This window comes from Sorex araneus, chromosome 2, assembly GCF_027595985.1.
Source record: "Sorex araneus isolate mSorAra2 chromosome 2, mSorAra2.pri, whole genome shotgun sequence".
Lineage (NCBI taxonomy): Eukaryota > Metazoa > Chordata > Mammalia > Eulipotyphla > Soricidae > Sorex > Sorex araneus.
Window position 1 is genome coordinate 36,884,219 of NC_073303.1, and position 25,221 is coordinate 36,909,439.

A 25,221-nucleotide genomic window follows, 5' to 3' on the forward strand; every position below is an offset into this window, starting at 1 on the left:
TCATTTTCAAGCTTTAACTGCAGGAGAGATATTACAGAAGGTAAGGTGCTTGCCTTGCATGTGGACAACACGGATTTGGTCCATGGCACTACATATAGTTCCATGAACCTGCCAAGAGTGATCCCTGAGCACAGGGCCAGGACTTACTCCTGAGCACTGCCCGGTGTGGCCAAAAGCCAAAAGCAAAAAAATAAAAAAGGGTCTTTAACTCAGATTCCTTGCACTGCAAACACTGAGAGGCATAACCTGAATGCACAGAAGCATCTCTGGGCTCCTCACGAACTTATAAATTGTAACGAGATACTGAAATGAAAACCATGGAAAATCGATGAGTCAGACTCAGCCCTGGACACGGGGAGACATGTGACAAAGATCAGGTGAGGGAGCAGGTGAGAGGGCGAAGTCCCAGGTTCCAGGTGAGGCTCCCAGTGTCCCCAGGGTGGTGTTGGAGGCAGGAGATCAGGCCTGGGGATTCCTGGTCTCCCCAGAGTTTCACTTCTCCCACTGTGGCCTTGTCAGCGCATTCTGCCCGGATTCTCGGGATTCTCCTGATGCCTCCCCAGGCCTCACTCCCATTTATTGTGGCTGTCTAGACCAGCCAATCAGCGTCCACGCGGCTCTGGGTTCTAAACTGACTGGAATCTCCAGGGAGTCAGATCCTGCCAGAGTCCTTCAGTATGTGGGCGCCGCGACCCCTCCTGTTGTTGCTTTCAGGGACCCTGGCTCTGACCAGGACCCTGGCTGGTGAGTGCGGGGTCTGGAGGAAAGTTCGTTGGGGTGGGGACTGCCAGGCACTGATGTGCAGGACCCCCGAGAAGGAGTTTCTCCGGTTCCCTGCCCGGATGCCCCAAATGTTCCTCCTTGTTCCCCCCCACCTCCAACTCCCCCCGCCCCCCGCGCCCCTAAGTCTCGCCCTTCTCGGTCCCTCCCCCCCTTCCCGTCTCCTCCCTTTCCCTCACCCTGGCCCCGGGCGCGCGGGAGGTGGGTTGGGCCGGGTCTCACCCCTTCCCCTCCCCCAGGCCCCCACTCCCTGCGGTATTTCTACACCATCGAGTCCCGGCCCGGCGGGGAGCCCCACTACACCGAAGTCGGCTACGTGGACGACACGCAGTTCGTGCGCTTCGACAGCGACTCTGCGAATCCCAGGGCAGAGCCGCGGGTGCCTTGGGCGGAGCAGGAGGGACCCGAGTACTGGGAGCGGGAGACGCGGATCTCCAAGGGCAACGCACAGGATTACCGAGTGTACCTGATCACACTGCGCGGCTACTACAACCAGAGCGAGGCGGGTGAGCGCGGCCGGGCAGGGACGAGCCAACACGGGGACACCAGACCCTTGACCAGGAGGGAGGCGCCGCGGGGACCGGGCTCCGGTTTCGTTTTCTGTTCGGGGTTAATCTGTGCGGGACGGTCAGACTCTCACACCTACCAGGAGATGTTCGGCTGCGACGTGGGGTCCGACGGGCGCCTCCTGCGCGGGTACCTTCAATCCGCCTATGACGGCGCCGACTACATCGCCCTGAACGAGGACCTGCGCTCCTGGACGGCGGCGGCGGGCACGCAGGCTTGGAGAACCCAGCGCAAGTGGGAGCAGGCGCGTGTGGCTGAGCATGAGAGGAACTACCTGGAGGGCAGGTGCGTGCAGTCGCTCCTCAGATACTTGGAGAACGGAAACGACACGCTGATGCACGCAGGTACCGGTCCTGGGTGGTGAGGACCCCTGACTGCCCCGGGGAGGGGCGACTCCGCACAAGGAGGGACATAGTGGGGTTCAGTGTCAGAACAGCGCCCCTTCTTCAGTCAGGAGAGGGATGGACCTGCCTGGTTTCCATGTTCTGTACCACGGAGACCCGCCCCCTCCTCAGGCCACCCTGTGCCCACAGGACCATGAGGTTTCTCAGTGTGGGAGGGTGGAGGAAGGGGCGACCTTCTCTGAACTAGTAAAGTGGGTTCCCTGAGACCCAGCAGCCACCTGTGAACTCTCAGATCTCAGCTCTGACTCCTGCTTCTCTCAGTCACTCACCCTACACCCAGGGCAGGACACAGTCAGTGTCCCCTGAGAGACCCTAGCCTCCTTTCCAAACGCTGATCTAGAACTTTCCAAGGAATTAGGATTTTATCCACTTTCTCCAGCCAAGCTTGTGTCTGGATTTTTACCTCCTATTCCAAACCAACTTTCCTGTTCAACCTCATTGTGGAAGTGACCCAAAGTGTGAATTTTCTCATTGTTCTTCCTCAGAAGCCCCCAGAAGCCACATCACGCACCACCCCTTCTCTGACCGGGAGGTCACCCTGAGGTGCTGGGCCCTGGGCTTCTACCCTGCTGAGATCACCCTGACCTGGCAGCGTGATGAGGAGGACCTGACCCAGGACACAGAGCTGGTGGAGACCAGGCCTGCAGGGGATGGAACCTTCCAGAAGTGGGCGGCTGTGGTGGTGCCTTCTGGAGAGGAGCAGAGATACACGTGCCGTGTGCAGCACCAGGGGCTGCCGGAGCCTGTCACCCTGAGATGGGGTGAGGAGGGGGACGGGGCACAGAGCCTGTTCTCAGGGGATCAAGGTTGGCCCCTCTGGGGAACTGTGGAGGGTCAGGCTGGGGCTGGGGTCAGACCCTCTCCTTCCTCCCTTTTCAGAGCCCCCTTCTCAGCCCACCCTCCTCACTGTGGGCATCATTGTCGGCCTGGCTGTCCTCGGGGCTGTGGTCACTGGAGCTGTGGTGGCAGCTGTGATCAGCAGGAGGAAGCGCTCAGGTAAGAAGGGGGGAGAAGGGGGGAAGTCTAACATGGCAAGTATTGAGTCTTGCCCCACTTGGGAGGTCTCTCTGCCATATTAGTTATACTGCCTCACTAGTGGGAGCACCACCCACCCCTGTGCTGTTGCTCACACTCCCCTGTGTGTGCCGCTCTCAAGTTTGTTCATAAAAGACAGTTTCACCTCCATAAGCTGGGGATGAACCTGGTGCACACTGTCCCATTTCACAGGGACTGTCCCTGCTGAGCACAGACCGCCAGGAGAGGCTGGTCAGTCTGGTGTGTCTGCTTCCTGGGTGTTTCCTGGTTCTGCCCTCAGTGTTCAGAGTTCTGATGCTTCCTGGGGGTCCGGGCCTAGAGAGCTGCTCTGTGGGCTCAGGACCCAGTGCTCTCCCCGACCTGCCCTGAATGTTTCCTTCCCGCAGGTGAGAAGGGAGGACAGTACACTCAAGGCTGCAAATAAGTGTGTAGGGCTGGGGCCCTGGAATCCTGGGGACAGAGACCGGAGCCCACGGAAACTCCCGCACCCCTAGATCCTCCTCTAGTCCCATCCTCTTAGGCTCTGACCTTGGCCTGTTTGTTCCTCCCCAGAGAGCAACAGTTCCCAGGACTCTGATGAGTCTCTCATGAACCCTAGAGGTGAGACTCTGTAGGCTGGAGTGGGCGGGATTGGGCAGAGGGGACCAGACTGTGTTCGGGGGTTCTTTGAGAGGGATGCTGGGAGCTTGCTCAGGATGTCACCACTTCTGTCACTCACCTGAGTCTCTTCATTCTTTTCTCTCAGTGTGAGGCAGCTGCCCCACTGGGTTCCTCACAGCCCACTGTTGTGAATCAAGAACTGCTGATTCTCCTTCTGCCCTGGGACCTGAGTGTGTCTGTGTCCTGTCACACTCTGTGAGGGGGGAGACTGGCCCACCCCTGCCCACCGGGCCCTCCACACTGACCTGCGTTCTCTCCCTGATGCTCTGGGCTGTGCCAGCAGAGACAGGACTCAGCCGTCTCCATCTGTGTTGGCTTCTTGTTTTCAAGAATAATGTTTCTCCCTTTCTGAAATAAGCATCTGGTTTGCATTTTTCTAATTCCTGTTTTGTGAGCTTGAGGGTTAATAAAGGAAATCCCTGAAATTTGAGGAGAAAAAAATAAATATCTTGAGACCTCCATGTGTTTTCTGTTTTGATTTTAGTCTGTCGCACATGTGACTGGAGAGACTGGGCACACACAGAAAAGTTGATGTTTTACTGTGTATATATATATATATTTTTTGCTTTTTGGGTCACACCTGGCGATGCACAGGGGTCACTCCTGGCTCATGCACTCAGGAATCACCCCTGGCGGTGCTCAGGGGACCATATGGGATGCTGGGATTCGAACCCGGGTCGGCCGCGTGCAAGGCAAACGCCCTACCCGCTGTGCTATCACTCCAGCCCCTTACTGTGTATATTTTTATAATTTTTTCAAAAGCAGCAGACTTGTATAGTTAATTGAATATTTTCACACTGCAATCTCAAGAAAAGGACTTTCTAAATTAGGCATGATTTGTGTCTTGATGAAATTTATCTATTTCATATCTTTTTGTAGCAAGATAGAGCAAAACAAGTGAGAAATGTGTACTTTTAAATAACTTTATCACAAAATGCTGTCATAGAAACTCTGTTTAAATGAATGGTCTCCCTTTAGAGTGTTGGAAACTTCCACTAGTGTCATGTATATATACATTTGAGTTTTGAAATTTAGAAAAGTTAGTTCAGAGACCATTTTTTCCTGTCGACACATATAGTATCAGTACAATGTTTTTTGAATCTTTCGAACTGAACTGATATTTTTTAAGTAACAGAATGCGAGCTTGACATTGTTATTTTAAAATCTTCAAATAAGCAATCTTAGTCTCAACACTAAGTTGTACCTTGTACATTTGCATCAGCAATACTTGAAAAACATTAAATTAGCTAGAGTAAGGTGGATTCCTTAATTTCTTCCTTAATTTTACCTTAAAACATTATTTAGTAACTTTCGCCCAGCACCCCAGGTGCAGCAGCCCACATCCAGCCCTGCCCGCTCCTTCCATCAGGTGTGTGGACATCTCCGCTGGTGACCCGTTTCCCTCGAGTGCCCCAACCCAAAATCAAGATGGAAACACCTTCCAGCATCCCTTGGGACCTACAGTGTGTCAGGGGGTGTGGTTTCTGGGGCCTCAGTTATTCTCCCCTTTCCCAGCACTTTGGACTCATATCTCAATCTCCATTTGTTGTGTGAATATTCATTCAGTTGAAGGTGCTGAGACAAAAAACACTAGAAAAATACATTTCATGGAGGGCCCAGGTTCGCTCAGACACTGACAAAAGTAGTGTGGCCCGAAATCTCCTTTTATTACCATCCTACTGTTCATACTCTAATTGGCTCAGTACAGTGAGGTCATCAAAAAAGGGAGGTACAGGAAGAAGAGAGTCACTTGCCTGCGCACCTGTCCTTCCTCCCCAGGGCCCCTTCGGAGGGGGTGGGATCCAGCTTCCCTCCTCACCCCGAGCAGAGCTTCCATGGCCGATGACCTCCAGAGCATAGCCACAGTCATGCTCAAGGCCCCTCTCCACATGTTCGGACGAGCCTCATGCATGAAGGTACCAGCAGAGGAACCCAGGTGTGTGGGTCCCAGGGCTGAGACCTCCAAGCCTGCTCAGATCGGGACTGGGACTCTTCTGCCCAGATTTCCCATTTTCCAGTAGCTAGGTGGTCACACCCAGAAACTGCCCCTGGTGCCATGTAATTCCACCAATGGCCAACATCCAGAGACTTAAAACCAAGCTCCTGAAAGCCTACTTATAGCCTACTTCTTTCCCTGGGAGAACCTGGAAAGCTACTAAGAATTTCCTGCCCCCATGGGAGAGCCTCGCAAACTCCCCATGGTGTATTCATGTGCCAAAACCAGTAACAATGCTGGGTCTCATTCCCTTGACCCTGAAAGAGCCTCCAATGTGGCATCGTTGGGAAGGACTAGTAAAGAGAGGCTTCTAAAATCTCAGGGATAGGATGAATGGAGACGTTACTGAGACCACTCAAGAAGTTCAGCGATCAACGGGACGATGATGATGATGATGATGATGATGATGATGATGATGATGATGATGACAGTAAGAACATGCAAAGCCAAAAGCTTTACTGCATACTGAAGACAAACAAAGTACCTAGGATCTGTACACTGAAAACAAACTAAGTATCTAGGATATCCATACTGAAAACAAACAAGCTAAGTACCTGGGATCTGTGAGAAAAGGAAAACTGACAACTTCAGTATGCTGAAATTTATGAAATTATTTACTAAGGTAGTCTAAAGAAAAAAGTATTCAGCCTCTTCCAAACCAGTCAGGACACATGAGTAATCTCGCCCATTTTCATGGGGCCCTTGTTCCCTCCATGTATGGCACAGTCTTCATGGGCTCATCTGATGGCTCAGTCCAGCCCCAACATCCATTACCTAATTATGTGAAGAACATCCTGGCTATCTAAAACACATTAGGCCAAGAGTCCACTAGACTGTTTTAATCTCACCAAAATACTGGTGAACACAAGAAGCTGCATAAGCCTAAAAGAACACATCCTCTGAAGCTTTACTAGAGGCCTCAAATAAATCAAAGGAGAACCTAAGAGGAAAGTACTATTCTAAAAGTGGGAAAAGGTGACCACCATCGACCAAGCTCATCCAGAATCATTTCATGGAGAAAGAGAGAGAGGGGAATACTGATTGTGAACTGGAAGGCCCACCTCCATACTAACACACAACATGAAGAAATATCAAAAATCCCAGTCATGAGGAGAGGATAAAGAAAAGATTCCAGAAGATGGAATGTTGAACATGTTCAGTGAACTCAAAGAAATGGTGGATCAGGCATCCAGTAAATTAAAGGAGGACATGAAAGAAATAGTGGAATGGATAGCCAAGAAAATACAGGGAGAAATGAGAACAGAAATAAGAAAGCTACAAACAGAAGTGTCACTATAAAGGACTAAGTAGATGAAATAAAAAACTCAGTGACTGCCCTCAACAGTAGAATGACTACAGCCTAAGATAGAATCAGTGAGCTTGAAGATGAGCTGAAGAAAGCTTACAGGCAACAATACACAATGGGAAAAGACCTCAAAAATAGCTCTAGGGGAATCAGAGACCTAGGGGATGAACTCAAGAAGAACAATATAAGAACCATCAGAGTACCAGAAGGATAGGGAGGCAACCCCAAAGAAAAAGTCACAGTTAAAGATATCATTGTTGAGAAGTTCCCAGAGCTGGAGAATGCAGGCATCCAGATCAAAGGAGCCCGAAGGATGCCAGCTAAAAGAGACCTTAATAAAAAGACTCCCAAAACATATCATAATCACAATGACAGATACCACAGATAGAGACACAATACTGCAAGCAGCAAGGTCAAAGGAGGAAATAACATACAAAGAAGCACCCCTGAGATTTACAGCAGACTTATCAGAGGAAAGTTTCCAAGCCTGAAGACAATGGTGGGATATAGTGTAAAAAATCAATGAAATGAACACCTCACCAAGAATACTTTATCTGACTAAACTCTCACTCAAACTGAAGGAATGATACACTATTTCACAGATAAACAATAGCTTAGGAACTTCATAGACTCAAAACCAAACCTAAAAGAAGGACTAAAGGGGCTACTGTAAGACAAGAAAGCCCTTATAAGCACAACAAACCCTTAAAGAAAGATGGCAAAAAATCCCATGACAATAATCTCTTTCAATGTCAATGGTCTAAATGCATCAATTAAGAGACAAAGAGCGGCAAAATGGTTTCAAAAACTGAGCCCAACATTCTGCTGCCTATCAGAAACACATGTGAACAGTCAGAGCAAACACAGACTCAAAGTAAAAGGATGGAAAAGAATCCTGCAAGCAAACAACTACTTCAAAAAATCTGGGGTGACCATACTAGTGTCTTAGAACATAGGCTTCAGGTTGAAAATGATTAGAAGGGACAGCAAAGGCAATTTTTTAATAATCAAGGGAAAATCACATTCCTTAACATATATGCACCCAATGAGGGACCAGCTAAGTACTTAAAATAACTGCTAATAGATTTAAGGAGGACATTGGTAGCAACACAAGAGTATTTGGAGATTTCAACATCACCTTATTTGTTGAGTGAATGCTCATTCAGTCGAAGGGGCTGAGACAAGGAACGAGAGAGATATTATATTTCATGTATGGACTGGACTCGCTCAGATCCTGTGACAAAAGGTAGAGCTTCCTGAGATCTCCTTTTATTACCATCCTACCTCTAAAGGGCTCAATACAGTGACAACATCAAAAGAAGTTACAGAAAGAACATTGAGGCAGTAAGGCATGTATTGTTTCCTTTTGTCTGCAAATCAGTGGATTTAGGCCTCCGGAATGAGATACAGAACCAAAACTGTAACCGAAATCTTTCCTGGACTACAAGCATCTGGGTTTGCATCCCAAAGACAAGCTGGGCAAGATTCTGGAATCTACACCCCAAAGACTAGACTGGGCTAGCACCTGGAATATGCATGTCAAAGACCAGGCTGGGCTAGCACCTGAAATCTGGATGTCAAAGACAAGCCAGGCTTCTGTGAGAAAAGGAAAACTGACTCTTTCAATAAAAAAGTATTTACTGAAGGCAGCTTAAAGGAAAAGATGTTCTGCTCCATCCAAACCAGTCAGAACACACGAGAAATCTCGGCCATGTTCATGGATCCCTATGTTCCTGCCTGTGTGTGGTGCAGTCTACATGAGCTCATCCTGATGGCTCAGTCCAGCCCCGACACTTACCATCTCTGGATAGATCAACAAGATTAAAACTTAGCAAGGAAACACTGACTTTGAAGGAAGAAACAGAAGAGAAAGGGCTAATAGATGTATACAGGGCTTCACATCCCCCCAAAATAAATACACATTATTTTCCAGTGCACACGAAACATTCTCCAAAATAGACCACTTGCTGAGTCACAATAGAATCAGTAAGATAGAAATTGTATCAACTGTCTTCTCAGACCACGATGCACTGAAGATAGATGTTAATCACACACAGACTAGGAGAACCCAATCAAGCACCTGGAAATTTAACAACTCAATGTTGAACAATGAGTGTTAGAGAGGAAATCAAGAAAGAAATCAAAAGATACCTGAAAACAAATGAAAATGAAGACCAGAACCTGTGGGATGCAGCTAAAGCCATGGTAAGGGGAAAATTTATAGCTCTGCAAGCATTTCTCAGGAAGAAAGAAAGGGTCCACATAGATAACTTAACTTCACAGCTCAAGATCTTAGAAAAGGACCAACATAAGGATCCTAAACCAGGCAGAAGGAAAGAAATAATGAAACTTAGAGCAGAAATTAACAACGTGGAAACCCAAAAAACAATCAAAATGATGAATGAAACCAAGAGCTGATTCTTTGACAAAATAAACAAGATTAATAAACCATGAGAAAGACTCACAAAGAAAGAAAGAGAAAGAACCCTAATAAACTGAATCAAAAATGAAAAGGGGGAATATCACAACAGACACCAAAGAAATTCAAAGGATCATCAGAGACTACTTTGAAAGTTGTATGCCACAAATTGGGAGAACCTAGAATAAATGGATAAATTCCTGGATTCCTATAATTTACCAAGGCTGAACCAAGAAGATTTGGAATACTTGAAGAGACCTATTACTATCAAGGAAATTGAAACTGCAATCAAAAGTTTTCCCAAAAACAAAAGCCCAGGTCCCGATGGATTCACTAGTGAATTCTTCCAAACATTTAAAAAGGACCAATTGCCAGTTCTTCTCAAGCTTTGCCAGGAAATTGAAGAAACAGAAATTCTCCCAGTTTTGGGGGCTGGAGCAATAGCACAGCAGGTAGGGCGTTTGCCCTGCAGGAGGACGACCCGGGTTCGATTTCCAGCTCCCATATGGTCCCCTGAGCACTGCCAGGGATAATTCCTGAATGCAGAGCCAGGAGTAACCCCTGTGCATCGCCGGGTGTGATCCAAAAAGCAAAAAAAGAAAGAAAGAAATTCTCCCTGTTTCTATGAGGGATATATCTCCCTAATACCAAAAGCAAAGAGAGACACCACAAAAAGAGAAAACTACAGGCTGATATCCCTGATAAACATGGATGCAAAGATCCTCAACAAAATATTAGCAAACAGAATCCAAACAACTCATCATAAAGATCATACTCCATGACAAGAGGGATTCATCCCGGGTATACAAGGATGGTTTAACATTCGGAAATCAGTCAACATGATCCATCATATCACAACAACAAAAAAAGATAATAACCATATGATCATATCAATAGATGTAGCGAAAGCATTAGACAAGATCCAGCACCCATTAAATGATGAAAACTCTCACCAAAATGGGTATCAAAGGAACTTTCCTCAATACAGTCAAAACCATCTACCACAAACTTATGGCAAGCATTATCTTCAATGTGGAAAAACTAAAAGCTTTTCTTCTAAGATCAGGGACAAGATAAGGATGCTCAATCTCACCACTTCTCTTCAATATAGTACTGGAAGAACTTGCAATAGCAGTTAAGCATGAAAAAGATATTAGGGGCATACACATAGGAAAGGAGGAAATCAAACTCTCACTATTTGCAGATGATATGATACTATAATTAGAGAACCCTAAAGCCTCTACCAAGAAGTTCATAGAAACAATAGACTTGTACAGCAAAATCATAAGCTATAAAATCAATACTCAAAAGTCCATGGCTTTCCTACACACAAATAATGAGAGAGAAGTAAGTGACGTGAAAAAAGCAATCACGTTCACAATATGCCTCAGAAAATCAAGTACCTCAGAATCAACTTAATTAACATGGTTAGGCTGTACAAAGAAAACTACAAAATGCTTCGTCATGAAATAACAAAAGAGGATATGAGTAAATGAAAACATAGCCCCTGCTCATAGATTGGGAGAATTAACATTGTCAAAATGGCAATACTCCCCAAAGCATTGTACCAATTCAACGCGATCCTTATAAGGATACCCATGAATTTCTTCAAAGAAATGGATCAAACACTACTGAAATTCATATGGAACAACAAACCCCCATGAATAGCTAAAGCATTTCTTGGGAAAAAGAAGATGGGAGGAATCAATTTCCCCAACCTCAAGCTCTACTACAAAGTGATAATTAAAACACGGGGAATTAGAACAAAGGCAGAGCTGCAGACCTATAGAAAAAGGTTGACTATCCTTACACACACCCTCAACATATGATCATCTATCTAATCTTTGATAAGGGAGCAAGTAATGTGAAGTGGAGTAATAAAAGCCTCTTTAACAAATGGTGGTAGAAAAATTAGACAACTACATGCAAAAAAATGGATTCAGGCTTCTATCTAACACCATGCACAGAAGTCAGATCAAAATGGATTAAAGACCTCAACATCAGACCAGAATCCATTAGGTACATTGAAGAAAAGGTCAGCAAAACCATTCATGACATTGAAGATAAAGATATCTTTAAAGATAACATGCCACTGACAAAGCAACTGGAAACAGAGATAAACAAATGGGACTATTTTAAAACTAAGAAGCTTTTATACCTCATAAAAACAGTGACCAGAATACAAAGACAGTCTACAAAAAGTAAAAGGATATCGACCCAATACTGACCTGAAAATGGCTAATATCAAGGATATACAAAGCACTGGTTGAACTCTATAAGAAGAAAACATCCAACCCGATCAGAAAATGGGGTGATGAAATGAACAGAAACTTTCTCAAAGAATTCCCAATGGCCAAAAGACACACGAAAAAATGTCCTTCATCACTAATCATCAGTGAGATGCAGATCAAAACATCAATGAAATATCATCTCACGCCACAGAGACTGGCTCACATCCAAAAAAAAAAAAGCAACTGGTGTTGGACTGGATGTGGGGAGAAGGAGATTCTCCTTCACTGCTGGTGAGAATGCTGACTGGTTCAGCCCTTTTGGAAAACAGTATGGACATTTCCCAAAAAATTAGATATTGAGCTCCCATTTGACCCAGCAATACCACTTTTGGAAATATAACATAGAGATGAAAAAAAAGTATAGTAGAATTGATATCCGTAGTTGTATGTTTATTGTAGCACTGTTTAGAATAGCCAGAATGTGGAAAAAACTCTAGTGCTCCCGAACAGATGAGTGGTTAAAGAAACTCTGGTACATCTACACAATGGAATACTATGCAGCTGTTAGAAAAGATGAAGTTATGGAATTTGCATATATGTGAATTGACATGGAGAGTATGATGCGAGGTGAAATGAGTCCAAAAGAGAGGGACAGATATAGAAGGATTCCACTCATTTATGGAATATAAAGTAACATAATGGGAGACTAACACCCAAGAATAGTAGAGATAAGGACCAGGTAGATTGCTCCATAGCTTGAAAGCTGACCTCACATGCTGAGGCAAAAGGCAGCTGAGATAGAGAAGCGATCACCAAGTAAAGGATGCTTGGAGGGCCCCTCTCAGGATGGGAGATGCGTGCTGAAAGTAGACCATAGGCTGAACATGATGGCCACTTAAGACCTGTATCACAGACAATAACACCCAAAAGGAGAGAGAGAGTAAAAGGGAATATGCCTGCCATAGAGGCAGGGGTAGGGTGGGGATGGGGTAGGGGTTGTGGGAGGGATACTGGGAACATTGGAGGTGGAATGGGCACTGGTGGAGGGATGGGTACTCAATCATTGTATGACTAAAACGTAAGCAGGAAAATTTATAAGTATGTAACTGTACTTCTCATTGATTCATTAAGAAATAAAAAAAGAAGAGATACTTAAACCCACCTCCACCACGTGTGCTTCCGTTTGGACCCTGCTGTGGAGCGAGCATAATGGAAGAGCCCAAGGAAGCGCCCTTGGACTCCAAGCAGCCCACTGAACTGATTCCATGGGACCAGAGACCCCACGGCGCGCTGAAACAGTGGGAACCAGGCATCCCCCAATTCTTTTAACCTCTCTCTCTCTCAACTCCTTCCTCCTGAGCACAGCGCAGGGTCCTCGGTTTTCCTGAGCTCAAAATGGAGACGCCGAGCCTCTCTCTAGGTTTCTCCATCTTAAGAGCACCATAAAAGGGTAAAAGTCTGTAGTGATGTTATTTCTGGTTGTACTTTCCCTGGACTTTATACAGAAACCCAAAACCTCTTGGCCGCTACCGCGGCCGCGCGACCTAATGTCATCTTAGCATTAGCAATATGTAATGGTTCCTTTCTAATGGGTCGGACTTTTGTGGGAGATCCTAACAAGAATAGTAAGTCTGTTGCTGAAGTATTGAAGGCAATCAAAGTGGTAGCCATCTCTCTAGACTGAACTAAGCTATATCCCCACGCCGGCTGAGAAGAAATTTTCTTCTTTCTCGGGAAGAAACGCGGCGTGTCGTCAACTACAGTGTGATGTCCATTAAGCAAACAGACCTGGTGGCGTGGGAATGGGATATAAGGGGAAAAATTATCTACATGGAACAGTGGGACGCTGGTGGAATCTCGAGCCGGAGCCGATACCAGCGCAAGACCTTTGGTTCCAGAAACTGCTTGCAGACACTCTACTAGTCTATCAACTAAGCCAGAGCCCCACGCCTGCTGATGACTGGAAATAACCATCCTTTTCGTTTTTTTTTCCCTTGTCAGGCAGTGTGGCGATTACTAAACAGGCGTGAACTCGGTGGCGTGGGGCAAGGGGGAAAAAGAAAAGTTATGTAACAAACAGCGGGACTTAATATCTCTATATTCTTAGCAGTGGAGAACTATCAAATGCCTCCTTGGCAATAGGACTGTTTTTCTTTTTTGGGGGAAACCCCAACAACGGTAGTGAGTTGTGTGTTGAAACATGGAATGTAATAGAGATAAGGCGTAAATGAAGTGAAACTTATCATGTACAAGGGTGGGGACTGGGGAGGTGGGAGGGGGCGGCAGGTATACTGGGGGGGTTGGTGATGGAAGATGGGCACTGGTGAAGGGAAGGGTGTTTGAGAATTGTATAACCGACATAATCCTGAGAACTATGTAACCCTCCACATGGTGATTCAATAAAATTAAAAAAAAAAAAACTGAAAAAAAAAGAAAAAAATGTTAAATAAATAGCTTTCATTTGAAAAGATATTTGTGCATTTTATTTGTTTTGCTACTTGGTTGATCTTAGGTCTTCTGTACAGATAGTTTTGGTTGATATCAAAAATCATAGGCATGAAATATAAATGATAACTTGACAAAAATAAAAACAACAAGTGCAGTGTGGGTGGGTCTTAAGCACTCTGATGGAGAAAGTACAGTAATTTTTATACCAAAAGCATAAGAATTAGCATTATAGTATCAATGTTACTTTAATTACAGACAAAATAGACAACACAAAAATAGCAGTCAACTTTATGGGCTCACTGAGCAGGATGTTGCCCAAAATACTTAGAACCTAATGCCAGAGCCTCTCACGGCAGATTCATGTCCCTTTTTCCTCTTCAGTGTGAACTCTCAGTCCAAAGTGCTGGATCCTCAGTTTTTTCCAGAGGCCAGAGCAGTTCAACCACCGGGGATATCTGTGAGTGTTTTTAGCACCAGGAGAAAGCACCAGGACAGTCCCTGGAGAGCTGGGACACCTGTAGAGAATAAGCCCCCACCTGACATTAGGAGGAGCAATGTTTCCTTCCTGCTCTCGGTAAAAGTGATGAAAATTTCCTCAGCTACTTCTCTGCCCACTTTGGGGGCTTCTTCATGCTCAGACAGGAACTGGTCCAGTCTCACTGTCACTCCTGGCAGTTTGCTTCCCTGTTCAGTCCTGAAAAATTAATACAAAACAAAGAAAGTGAAGGGACAGAAAATAGTGGAATTTGAGCTAGCAAAGATTTTGCAAATCATTCTAATTATACAGATGAAGAGAAATCAATTGTAAAGGTCATTAAGGCCAGTAAGTGGCAAAACAAGGATGCAAACCTAGGACTTCTGGCTCCGAGCCCAGTGAACTGCCCAGACAGAGGCTGACAGTGTGGGAGAGCAGCGCAAGTGTTGTCTCTCCCTGACACTTTCCATCACAGACGCACAGAGATCAAATGGAGATTCGGGCACTGGAGCGACAGGTCTCACACAGGTGGCTCCGTCCTACAGTGCGTGTAAGTTGTTTGATCACAAAGTTTAAGCTACAAATTGGCAACAACTTTAATAATCTTTCCTCAAACCCACTTAGCTAGAAATAAAATTAGAACAATTTTATGGAACTAGAAAGTCCAGGACTCATAGATGACCTTTCCATCCAAGCCCACAAAGGTAGGAAAAGTGGTCCCTGAGTGAATGAATCAAGTGCACGAGTTCAAACAACACTAATAAACTCCTTAAGGTCTGCATTCTGTCAAGTGTCCCATGGAGTCACTTTCCCCCAGGGGAGAACAGCCAGAAGTCACTAACAATGTCAACTAGGACAGGGATTTGCATGGGGTGGTCAGTGCTCTGCCTCTGCCTCTGTGAGCAGCACAATGCTTTGGAGGGTCCCTGTTCAGCACTGGGAGCTGGTTGGCTGAACCCAGTGTCTTAAGTCAACCCAGAGCGGGCAGGGGCTCCCTCACTCAGGGTCACTCAGTCTCCCCCGGTGTGCACGTCTCCTAGGGCTCCCAGACAATGGCTGGTCGAGCATCTCTCCCCTCCAAATCTCAGTCTCCAAACCCTATCTCAGGGGGCAGAGATCTGAAACTCCTCCTCTCACAACAGCTCTGCCTTTGTCTGACATTTGCTAACTCTGGAGGAGAGGCTCCCGGATGCTTCACCAAAAACTGTCTTTGTTCATTTCCCACATCCTGTCAATATGGTTTTAACAACAAATAAGATATATATGATTGGTATTTTATGTTCATACGCAATTAGAGATATTTTTCAGATCAGCATGAAATAGACTGTGTAACATCATTTGGGGCCAGAGCAGCAGGTAAGGTGTTTGCTCTGCACGCAGCTGATCCAAGTACAACCCCTAGAACCCTATATGTTCCCCCAAGCCCACCAGGAGTGATCCCTGAGTACAGAGCCAGGAGAAAGGCTCGAGAACCATTGGGTATGGCCAAAAAACTTTAAAAAAGGGAAAGAAAGAAAGAAAGAAAGAAAGAAAGAAAGAAAGAAAGAAAGAAAGAAAGAAAGAAAGAAAGAAAGAAAGAAAGAAAGAAAGAAAGAAAGAAAGAAAGAAAGAAAGAAAGAAAGAAAGGAAGGAAGGAAGGAAGGAAGAAAGAAAGAAAGAAAGAAAGAAAGAAAGAAAGAAAGAAAGAAAGAAAGAAAGAAAGAAAGAAAGAAAGAAAGAAAGAAAGAAAGAAAGAAAGAAAGAAAGAAAGAAAGAAAGAAGGAAAGAGAGAAGGAAAGAGAGAGAAAGGGAGAGAGAAAGAGAGAAAGAAAGAAAGAAAGAAAGAAAGAAAGAAAGAAAGAAAGAAAGAAAGAAAGAAAGAAAGAAAGAAAGAAAGAAAGGAAAAGAAAAGAAAGAAAGATAAAAGAAAATCACCATCATATGAAATTTGAGAAAATAAGCCCTAAACTGCAATTGAGATCCTACACTAGGCTTCCTCTTCGGATAGAGATGATCGAACTCTAGCTTAGTGGAAACAGTTCACTGACTCTGATGATTCTCCTTTTTAAATTTTTTTTCTGTTTATTAAAGAACCATGAATTATAAAGTAACCGATGATAATATTTCAATACAAATCTTTCCACCAGTGTCAGTTATAATTCTTCTTCTTTGGAAACAAGACATTTCTTTCCTTTGGAACCAAAACCACTGAAGACAAATTTATTTATAATCTTGAATTTTAAGCTGAGATTTTAAAATAGGCCCATAATAATTTGGCCATCCCTCCCTCCTTAGGGAGCATGAGAAAGGAACCACAGACTTCCTCTCCTCTTCCCTTCCCTTCCCTCCCCTCCCTTCCCCTCCCCTCCCTTCCCCTCCCCTTCCTTCTCTTCCCCTCCCCTTCCTTCCCTTCCTTCCCTTCCCTTCCCTTCCCTTCCCTTCCCTTCCCTTCCCTTCCCTATCATTTCTCTCCTCTCCTTTCCTCTATCCTCTACTCTTCACTGTGTGTTTGAGTTTAAGAAATAACTCAAAGTATGGGGAATTGAAGTGTGTGGAAATGCCTGAAAGTTAGCTGTAGTTTACCAGTCAATTACAGAGCTAACTCCTGCTCTAATAATTACCCTCCAGGCAACAAATTCACCCCTTCCCATTGCTCCCTGTGCCTGATCTTCACAAACCCATCCCTCCCCACAGGCGTCCACTAGCTGGCCCTGCCCTGCCCCTTCCCTCTGCTTCTTCCCTCTCCACTTTACTTGGCCTCCATCCCCTGAAGTCACTATTTCCTCCCTCCTTCACTTTTCCAGGAGACATTCCCCATCTATTCCTAGTCCAGGGTCCTGGGGCTTTTAACCTCTTTTATCCTTCGATTCATCCTAGGGATGGAAACTTTAGAAATGATTCCTGTGGAATCAGCAGCAGAAGGAATAAGTGACAGATATTGGGGATTAATATCTCATCTCAGCACAGTGAGGGCACCAGTATGTTAGAGGGGTTCACTCTGGCTCTGGGTAGAGCAGCATGACCTGGAGTTGTTGTTATGATTCTTGTTTATTTTTATTTAAAAAATACTTTACTATAGATCACACGTCCTTCTCTTCTGGAAGGGAGCATAACATGACGCTCACCATAACCATGCTGCCAGACCCCACCCAGGCTGTTTCGCTAAGGACACCCTGGAGCGGGTGGGTGAGACCCAGTCCCAGCCCCAAGGATCCAACCCTGGCAGCTGAAAACCTCCAGAACTCAGCAGCCGCCATGCTCATGGCCAAACATCACTCACGAGTGAATCTACTCCTGGACTGCGGCATCGACCCTACCCATACTCCAAGATTACCGAACCACATTTGGTAGGGTTCAAAGTAGGAGGCAACCAATTTTAGATGGAATTGTGCATTTTTTACAGATATATATATATAGAGAGAGAGAGAGAGAGAGAGAGAGAGCACACACACAAGGCTCAACCTTTAACAACATGTTAGTGATCTCTTATAGAACGGCTTAATGACTTCTGGGTGAAACCCAACAATCTTCAGATTCTTTCCTCTAAGGATACTTTTTTGTGGCATTTTCAGCGGTTTTTCATAACAAACAATACTAAATATATTATTTCGGTTCTGCTTTGTGGCAAGGATTTGGGTTTGGGATAGAAACATCTGAAATATGGTGGTGGGAAGGTGTAATGATGGTGAGATAGGTGTTTGATTATTAAATGTAATCAAATATTGTGAACTACTTTATAAAATAAAAAATATATATATTAAAAATTTGCTGATTAAGATTTTGTGGTTTACAATATTATTAACAAAGATTTGTCATGTACATGTTACTTAATCACACTTGAAGCCAGTGCTCACGGTGATGAAAAAGGAGGAGCCTCTATGTACGTATCACTGCATCACTGTATCACTGTCATCCTGTTGTCCTTCGATTTACTCAAGCGGGCACCAGTAAGGTCTCCATTCATCCCAACCGTGAGATTTTAGCAGCCTCTCCTTATTGATTTTTCCCAATGATTGGAGGCTCTTTTCAGGGTCAGGGGAATGAGACCTGTTATTGTTACTGTACTTGTCATATCGAATACGCCATGGGGAGCTTGCCAGGCTGTTCTGTTTAAAATTTTAGGAAATCATAAATTATACGCAGATTGGCTTCAACTGTATTTTCAAAGAGCATCTATATTCAATCATTTTTAGAAAGTTGTGAGTATGTGTTAGGAAAAATATTCAGACACAGCACCTGACTCCGGATAGGACGCCCCTAGTGTGCACAGCCTGTCCTGTTCCTGGGAGCCCTGCTAGGAAGCACAGTTATGACAGAGTGGCTTTCAGCGCTATGGCCACACGGGGGCGCCGCCGCTCTGCTCGCTCCTACTTTCAGGGGCGGGGCTGTGGTCTGACTCAGGCTGAGATGCTGACCTGGAGGAGGACACTCATGGGATGAAGGTGCCTTCAGAGCAGTCCTGGAATGAAGATCGAGCCTGGCGGAGAGTTGCGGAAGGGAAACCTCTGGGGTCTTGTGCTGTGTCTGAGGTTCGTTATGTTCACAGAATCTCTTGATGCCAAACCTAGAAACTAGAAGGGAACTTTCCTTCCACTCCCTGTTCCTTTTCTTAGGAACATTCTTCATCTTTTATGGCTTACACATTTCTACATCTAATAAGCCCATGTCAGGACAGTATCACGAATATCCCCACATTATATTTGGATGTTATGGTTTTCTTTTCTCTCCTAGGATCCCATCCCAGGGTCACTCCCCCTGGGTGGGGTCCCAGTCATGTCTCTCAAAGGCGCCTCCAGCCGAGTCGGGTCTCAGACTCTCCTTGTCTTGGTGATGTGGTATTGTAAGGAGGCTGCTATTCTATACATCAGAGAAAGCACCTCAGTTTGGGTGTGGTAGTCGAGATAGAGGTATGGGAAGCCCATAGACACACAGTGCCATTCTCAACAGCACATCAGGGAGGGAAGGGGCCATTTGGTCATCACTAACAATTGTCACCCTCACCCCCTAATTAGACACATTCCTCAGTTTCTCCCTTTGATGACATGTTTTATTTTACACATACAAACATATTTACTGGGGTAGTTAAAGTGACATATGTAGTGTTAATGTACAGTTACTGCATCTCACCACCACCGAAGTGAGTAATACCAACCACTATGTCCTTATGTTATTTTTGTTTTTTTTTAATTTTCTTGCTATTCACCACCTACTCCCCAAAGAGTCAAAAATTTTATTTTTCTCTTTCCCTCAATGGTTCTTTAGAAAGAACGCTAAGGGCTGTCCTGCAGTTTGTGTGAAACACTCAATTTTGTTTGTTTATTTTGGTCTCAGACCTGGCCACGCTCAGGGTTTACTCCTAGTGGGACTCAGGGGGACCATGTGCAGTGCTGAGGATCGGATCTTGGTCACCTCAATGCTAGGCAAACACCCTACCCGCTGTCTCAATATTCTCTGGATCTGCACTTGAGAATATTTTTAATTTTCTTGGATATAAATAAGTTTTAAACATTACTTTAAATACTTTAAATGTTCTGACACTTAGAAAACACTTGTCAGTGGCAAGAGCAATAGTGCAGTGGGTAGGGCATTTGTCTTGCACTTGGCCAACCCTGGTTCAATCCCTGACATCCCATATGGTCCCCCAGGAGTAATTCCTGAGTGCAGAGTCAGGAGTAAGCCCGTGCACCACTGGATGTGACCCAAAAAGAAAAAAAGAACAAAAAGCTTGTTATTCTAGTCTAAGATCATTACCTTTCAGTGACCTAAATTTTGTTTGTTTTTGCACTGCCAGGATGGAACCCTGCCTGCATACATGGAAGGCACATGCTCCACCCCTGAGCCACATCCCAACCTCACCGAACTAGCTTAGCTTTCCTGTCTAGAAGGGGAGGCTAGATTGACTGTCTGGAATGTTGTTCAGTGTAGGCGGCCTGACCTGCAGATACGAGGGCATCCCACATGCCTCATGTGGTCCCGGTGGCACTGTCTGTATGATCCTGGCCCCGTAGCAAAGAAGGGCTCTATCTTTCACACCACAACCAAGTGTGCAGGAGCTCCACAACTAAATGATGTTCTCTTCTGAGCACCACAACCAGAAAGTGTGTGAGCACTGAAAGTGTGTGACCCCAGCAAGCTCCAAAACCAAGTGTGTGACACCAGTGAAGGCACCAACAGCAGTGACAACAAAAGGAAGGTAGGGAGAGAAATAAATCAGCAACAAAAGAATCTTTTAAACCACCTTCTTAAAAGCATCAGCCCTTACAACACGCCCAGGGGCCAGTGATGTGCCTTAGCTCAGGGGGCTGGGGTGCAGGCTGTGTGTGTTGCCAGCCGTGTGTCTGGAGAGAGGCTGAACTCACAGCTCCAGCCGTGCCTCTCTTCGAACCCCCCTTTGGTCATCAGCCCCTGTGTCCACCCCCTTGTCACTGTGGCCAAGAAAACAGGAAGTGTCTGAGTCAGTCGCTGTCCCCTGGGTGAGTTCTGGAGTCGGGGAAGGACATGGAGGAGAGGGTGTTGGCTGCCTTCCACTGGGGGGACCCCAAAGAGCCGGTGGGCCAGGAAACGTCCCTCCCCCACATGCTTGAGATTACAGGAGTTTCGGGAAGAGCCACAGGCCCAGATTTGGAGCCCTGGAGGCGGCCCGATCCCTGCTGGCTGCCGGGTTGGGCTTGTCGAGCAGCTCTGGGGCCCGTTTCCATCTTAGAATCCCCTGGAGGGGGCAGAGAACTGATGCCAAGGGCTGGAGCACAGGCCCCTCCTGTGGGAGATTCGGATTCGATCTCTGGCCCGCTGTGGTCTCTCAGCATGGCCGGGTGTGGCCCCCAAACCACAGCAGGAGCAACCAGTAGTGTCTCCTGGAGAAACTTCTCTTTGTGAGGAGGGGACAGTGTGGCACACCTAGCTCTGCCCTCAGGGATCACTCCTGGCAGGGTGCTCCCCGAGGTCCGTGCTCCCTTAGTGGTGGTGCTCACAATTGCACTTGTCAGGAGTTGAGCTCCTAGTTGAGGTGGCCTGTGTGATGCTCCCACGTCTTCTTTTTTTTTGCGGAGGGTGGTGTCATACCTGGCGATGCATAGGGGATATTCCTGGCTCTGTATTCAGGAATTACTACTGGCGGTATTTGGTGGACCATATGGGATTCTGGGAAATGAACCTGGGTCAGCCACATTCGAGGCAAACATCCTACCCCTGCTATCACTCCAGCCCCTCCCGGATCTTCTTTTGCCCATTCGTACTGGGGTCAGGCCTCTCTTTGCGGCCCTCGGTGCTCCAGGCAGTGTGGGATAATGGACACCAGCCCCTCCAGCGCTGTGTTCTGTGCGTGTGGGGCCCTCTGGGCTTGTGGCGCATGCTCACAGGCTGACCTCTGCGTCCAGCTCGGGCTGGGCCTCCCCAGCCTTGAGGATTTGCCGTTTGACACTGCGGCTTCTGTTCAGTGACTCCTGCCAGGATCCTGCCCATCCCTGGGTGGAGGCGCCAGTCTTCTTTCAGGTCGCATCTCTGTGGTCCTCAGCAGCTAGGAGCGGAGGGCCACACGGGTAGGGAAACAGCCCATCCCCCAGTGCTCGGCCCCTGCTGACCACCTGCAGAGGCGAAGTGGGAGCGAATTGGCAGCCTGCGTGTGGGGAGGCCAGCCCAGAGGCCAGGGCAGTGTGCAACATCCCCCGCCCCGCCAGGGGCGCCCCTGAGCACCACCCTCCCAGTGGAGATGGTGCAGGTGGTTCACGGTGGTGGCCTGGGCAGGCTTGCCTGCAGAGGGACAGCTGGACAGGACGGGCAGAGGGAGTCAAGAAGCGGGAGGAAAGCGTGCGGGAATGCTCAGAGCGCCTGCCGTGGAAACATGAGTCCAGAATTGAAGAGAACCGTTACGGCTCCCCACCCGCACTGTCCCGCAACCCTTTGCTACCCTCTCCCGGCCCTTCTGCTGCCCGCTGTCCCCTAAGTCCCCGCAGTCCCGCCCCGCCTCAGCCTGGCCTGCGTGAACCGCACGACGGGAGTGCGCCCCCTGGCGACCATCCGGCAGCACCGCAGCGACACCCGCGAAGTGCTCAGGCGAGGATGGGCCAGGGCGGAGAACACTGGGGCAGGGACTGGAGGGTGCAAGGATTGCAGCCCCGCTGCCAGGGCACGCAGCCGTGCGCATCATAACAGCAGTGCGGGAAGGCGGTCGGGGAGGGAATCTTAAACACAGTGTAGAGGGGCCGGCCTTGTCCGCAGCCGACATCCCCTAGGGTCCCCTGAGCCCCATCAGGAGTGACCCCGAGCACAGAGTCTGGAGTAAGGCCTGAGCAGCGCCAAGTGTGGCCCCCAAACGAAAACCAAGCAAAAAAAATATGAGTTTGATTCCCAGTGACCCAAACCAAAGCGACCCTCCCCCACCACACACAAATACTGCAACACACTTGGCCCATCAATTCTACTTCTAGGAATTTAGTCTATTGTGTGTGTGTATGTGTGTGTGTGCGCGCGCGCACACGCGTGTGCGCACGGGCAGCATTGTTTTGTAATAGCAGAAATTTGGAAACTGCCCAGCGCCCATCAGCAAGGTTCCACCACTATCTAAAAGTACGTTGTTGCAATTTGACACGACTTGACAAACAACATAGGTGATTTGGGGTTCTTGAAATGCTAAAAAATGTAATGAATGGTGACAGCAGAAGATTTTTAAAATATTTTGTTGGTGATTCAAGCAGGTCACAGTGCTGTAGCCTTTTGGCATTTGAGTAGAGAAAGTGGGAGGGCAGGGCCCCCCCTGGGGGTGTCTGTGCAGACTTCCCCCTTACCTGGCAGATGGGGGAGGAGCCCATGTGCCCCTTAAGGGACCCCACACGCCAGTTGCTCCCGGGACAGAGACCCAGGGTGAGGAGCCTGGTCGGGAGGGGTTCTCACTGTACTCTCTGCTGCGCTGTAACTTGAGAGTCTGCGGCTTTCCTGTCCTGCCATGACAGGGCTGTGCTGCATTAGGCCGGGGCCTTGACTGCTTTTGTCTCTTCTGGAGAGAGGCCTAAGCATCACAGGCCCTGTAAGGCTTCGGGACAGAAGGGCGGTGCCCCCCACTCTCTGTCACCCAGCTGAGCCTCCCTGGCTCACCCCTCACAGATGTGAGCTACCATCCAGACCTGCTGGCGTTTGAGGGTCACTGGTGAGCCGGCTGCCTGACTCCCTGGGTGAGACGGACACGAGAGAGGAGAATGGGGCGATGCTTGCATCTGAGTGAGGCCGTAGAGAGAGCTCAGGCGGCCGAGCACCTGCCTCGCATGTGGGGGTTTTGGGAGGGGGCTGGTTGGATCTGCTCAGAAGTGACCCCTGAGCACTGTCGGGTGCAGTCTCACACCAGTAAGTGCAGAGAGTGTGGAGGGTTCGGGTGTGCTGCAGCTGGTGCTGGTGGCACGGAGCCTCACTGGAGCCCCCTGGCCTCGCAGACCCCACTGGGAGCTCTAGGTAGGATCTTGTTCAGTCCCCAGTGTGGGTCTCAGCCCTGGCCGGGGACTCTTTCTCTAGAGAAAGAAGTCTGCCAGTCTTTCTAAATCAGACTTGGCCTCAGCTTTAAGGGGGAGAGTATGAAGGTCTTCCTGTTTGCAGACTCAAAAAGGACTTTTCTCCCTAAAGAAAGGGAGAGATGGAGTGATGGCTTAGCGGGCCCAGCAACTGCTTTCAGAACCCCCCCCCCCAGTGTTGGGGGTTGGTGGGCAAAAACAAGACTGTAAAATCACGAGCATTCAATGACCTGCAGAGCATCATGCCTAAGTTTTACTGTGACTACTGCGACACGTACCTCACCCATGACTCTCCATCTGTGAGAAAGACTCACTGCAGCGGCAGGAAACACAAAGAGAATGTGAAAGACTACTATCAGAAATGGGTGGAGGCGCAGGCCCAGAGCCTGATTGACAGGACAACTGCTGCATTTCAACAAGGCAAGATTCCTCGGACTCCGTTCTCTGCCCCTCCTCCTGCGGGGGCGATGATCCCACCTCCGCCCAGTCTCCCGGGTCCTCCTCGCCCTTGGATGATGCCAGCACCCCACATGGGAGGCCCTCTCATGATGCCGAAGATGGGACCCCTCCTCCTGGGATGATGACAGTGGGACCTGCTCCTGGAATGAGGCCACCAATGGGAGGCCATATGCCCATGATGCCCGGCCTCCAGTGATGAGACCCCCTGCCCTCCCCATGATGGTGCCCACTCGGCCTGGAATGACTTGACCAGACAGATAAGGAGAGAGGGAGCCGATCTCTCTCTCTCTCTCTCCACTTCTGTCACTTGTTCTTCTTCACCAGGAGATCGTGGTGCTGTGACTCTGGGTTTTCTCCAGGGGTGCTAGAGGGAGACTTGCCCCCCCCTTCCCATCAGAGAGAGGATAGTTCTGGAGGGGGCTAGTAAATGGAACAAAAAAAACAGAACTTTTCATTTGTATTGTGAAACATGGAAATAAAGTTGTCGACTCTTAGTTAAAAGGAAAAAAAAGACTGTAAAATCATTGGTATAAGTGTTGTATTCCTCAGAAATCATGGAAATGTGTTATTATTTCTCTGGTCTCTTGTTTTTACACATCTTTCTCCCTAATGAAAATTTACTCAGGCTCACCTCAAAATACATTTTGTTTGATGAATCCACCTGTTCATTTTGAGGCAATTCATTTTGAGATCGCTTGTCAAAGAAAACAGTCATCTCTGGGTCTGGTAGGGCCCGTGAGTTTACCACTTTCTTGTCTGGCCGGAGTTGACTCTTGCTGATGTGTCGGCCGTTACTCAGTACAGTGTTGCCCTTGTGAGCTTTAGACCACCAGAAAAGCTTCATCTCCAAGTGGCTTGCTTTTCTAAAAGAAGTCTTTTTCTCTCTTTCTTATTTTAAGATCCTCTGTAAAATATTACAAACAAAACCATCTTTATGAGCAACATCTTCCAGATACCCATCAGAC

General features: G+C 47.3%; 1 protein-coding gene and 1 pseudogene across 1 annotated transcript; both read left to right on the forward strand.

Annotated features, from left to right (window-relative positions):
- Positions 1-677: 677 nt before the first annotated feature.
- Positions 678-3,400, forward strand: LOC129401650 (class I histocompatibility antigen, Gogo-C*0203 alpha chain-like). Its single transcript, XM_055124383.1, has 6 exons — positions 678-744; positions 1,020-1,286; positions 1,413-1,691; positions 2,237-2,512; positions 2,631-2,793; positions 3,343-3,400. Exons 1-6 carry the CDS (start codon positions 678-680, stop codon positions 3,398-3,400), a joined length of 1,110 nt encoding a protein of 369 aa, XP_054980358.1.
- A 20,616-nt stretch (positions 3,401-24,016) lies between these two features.
- LOC101540613 (U1 small nuclear ribonucleoprotein C-like) lies at positions 24,017-24,517 on the forward strand (annotated as a pseudogene).
- The last annotated feature ends 704 nt before the right edge of the window (positions 24,518-25,221 follow it).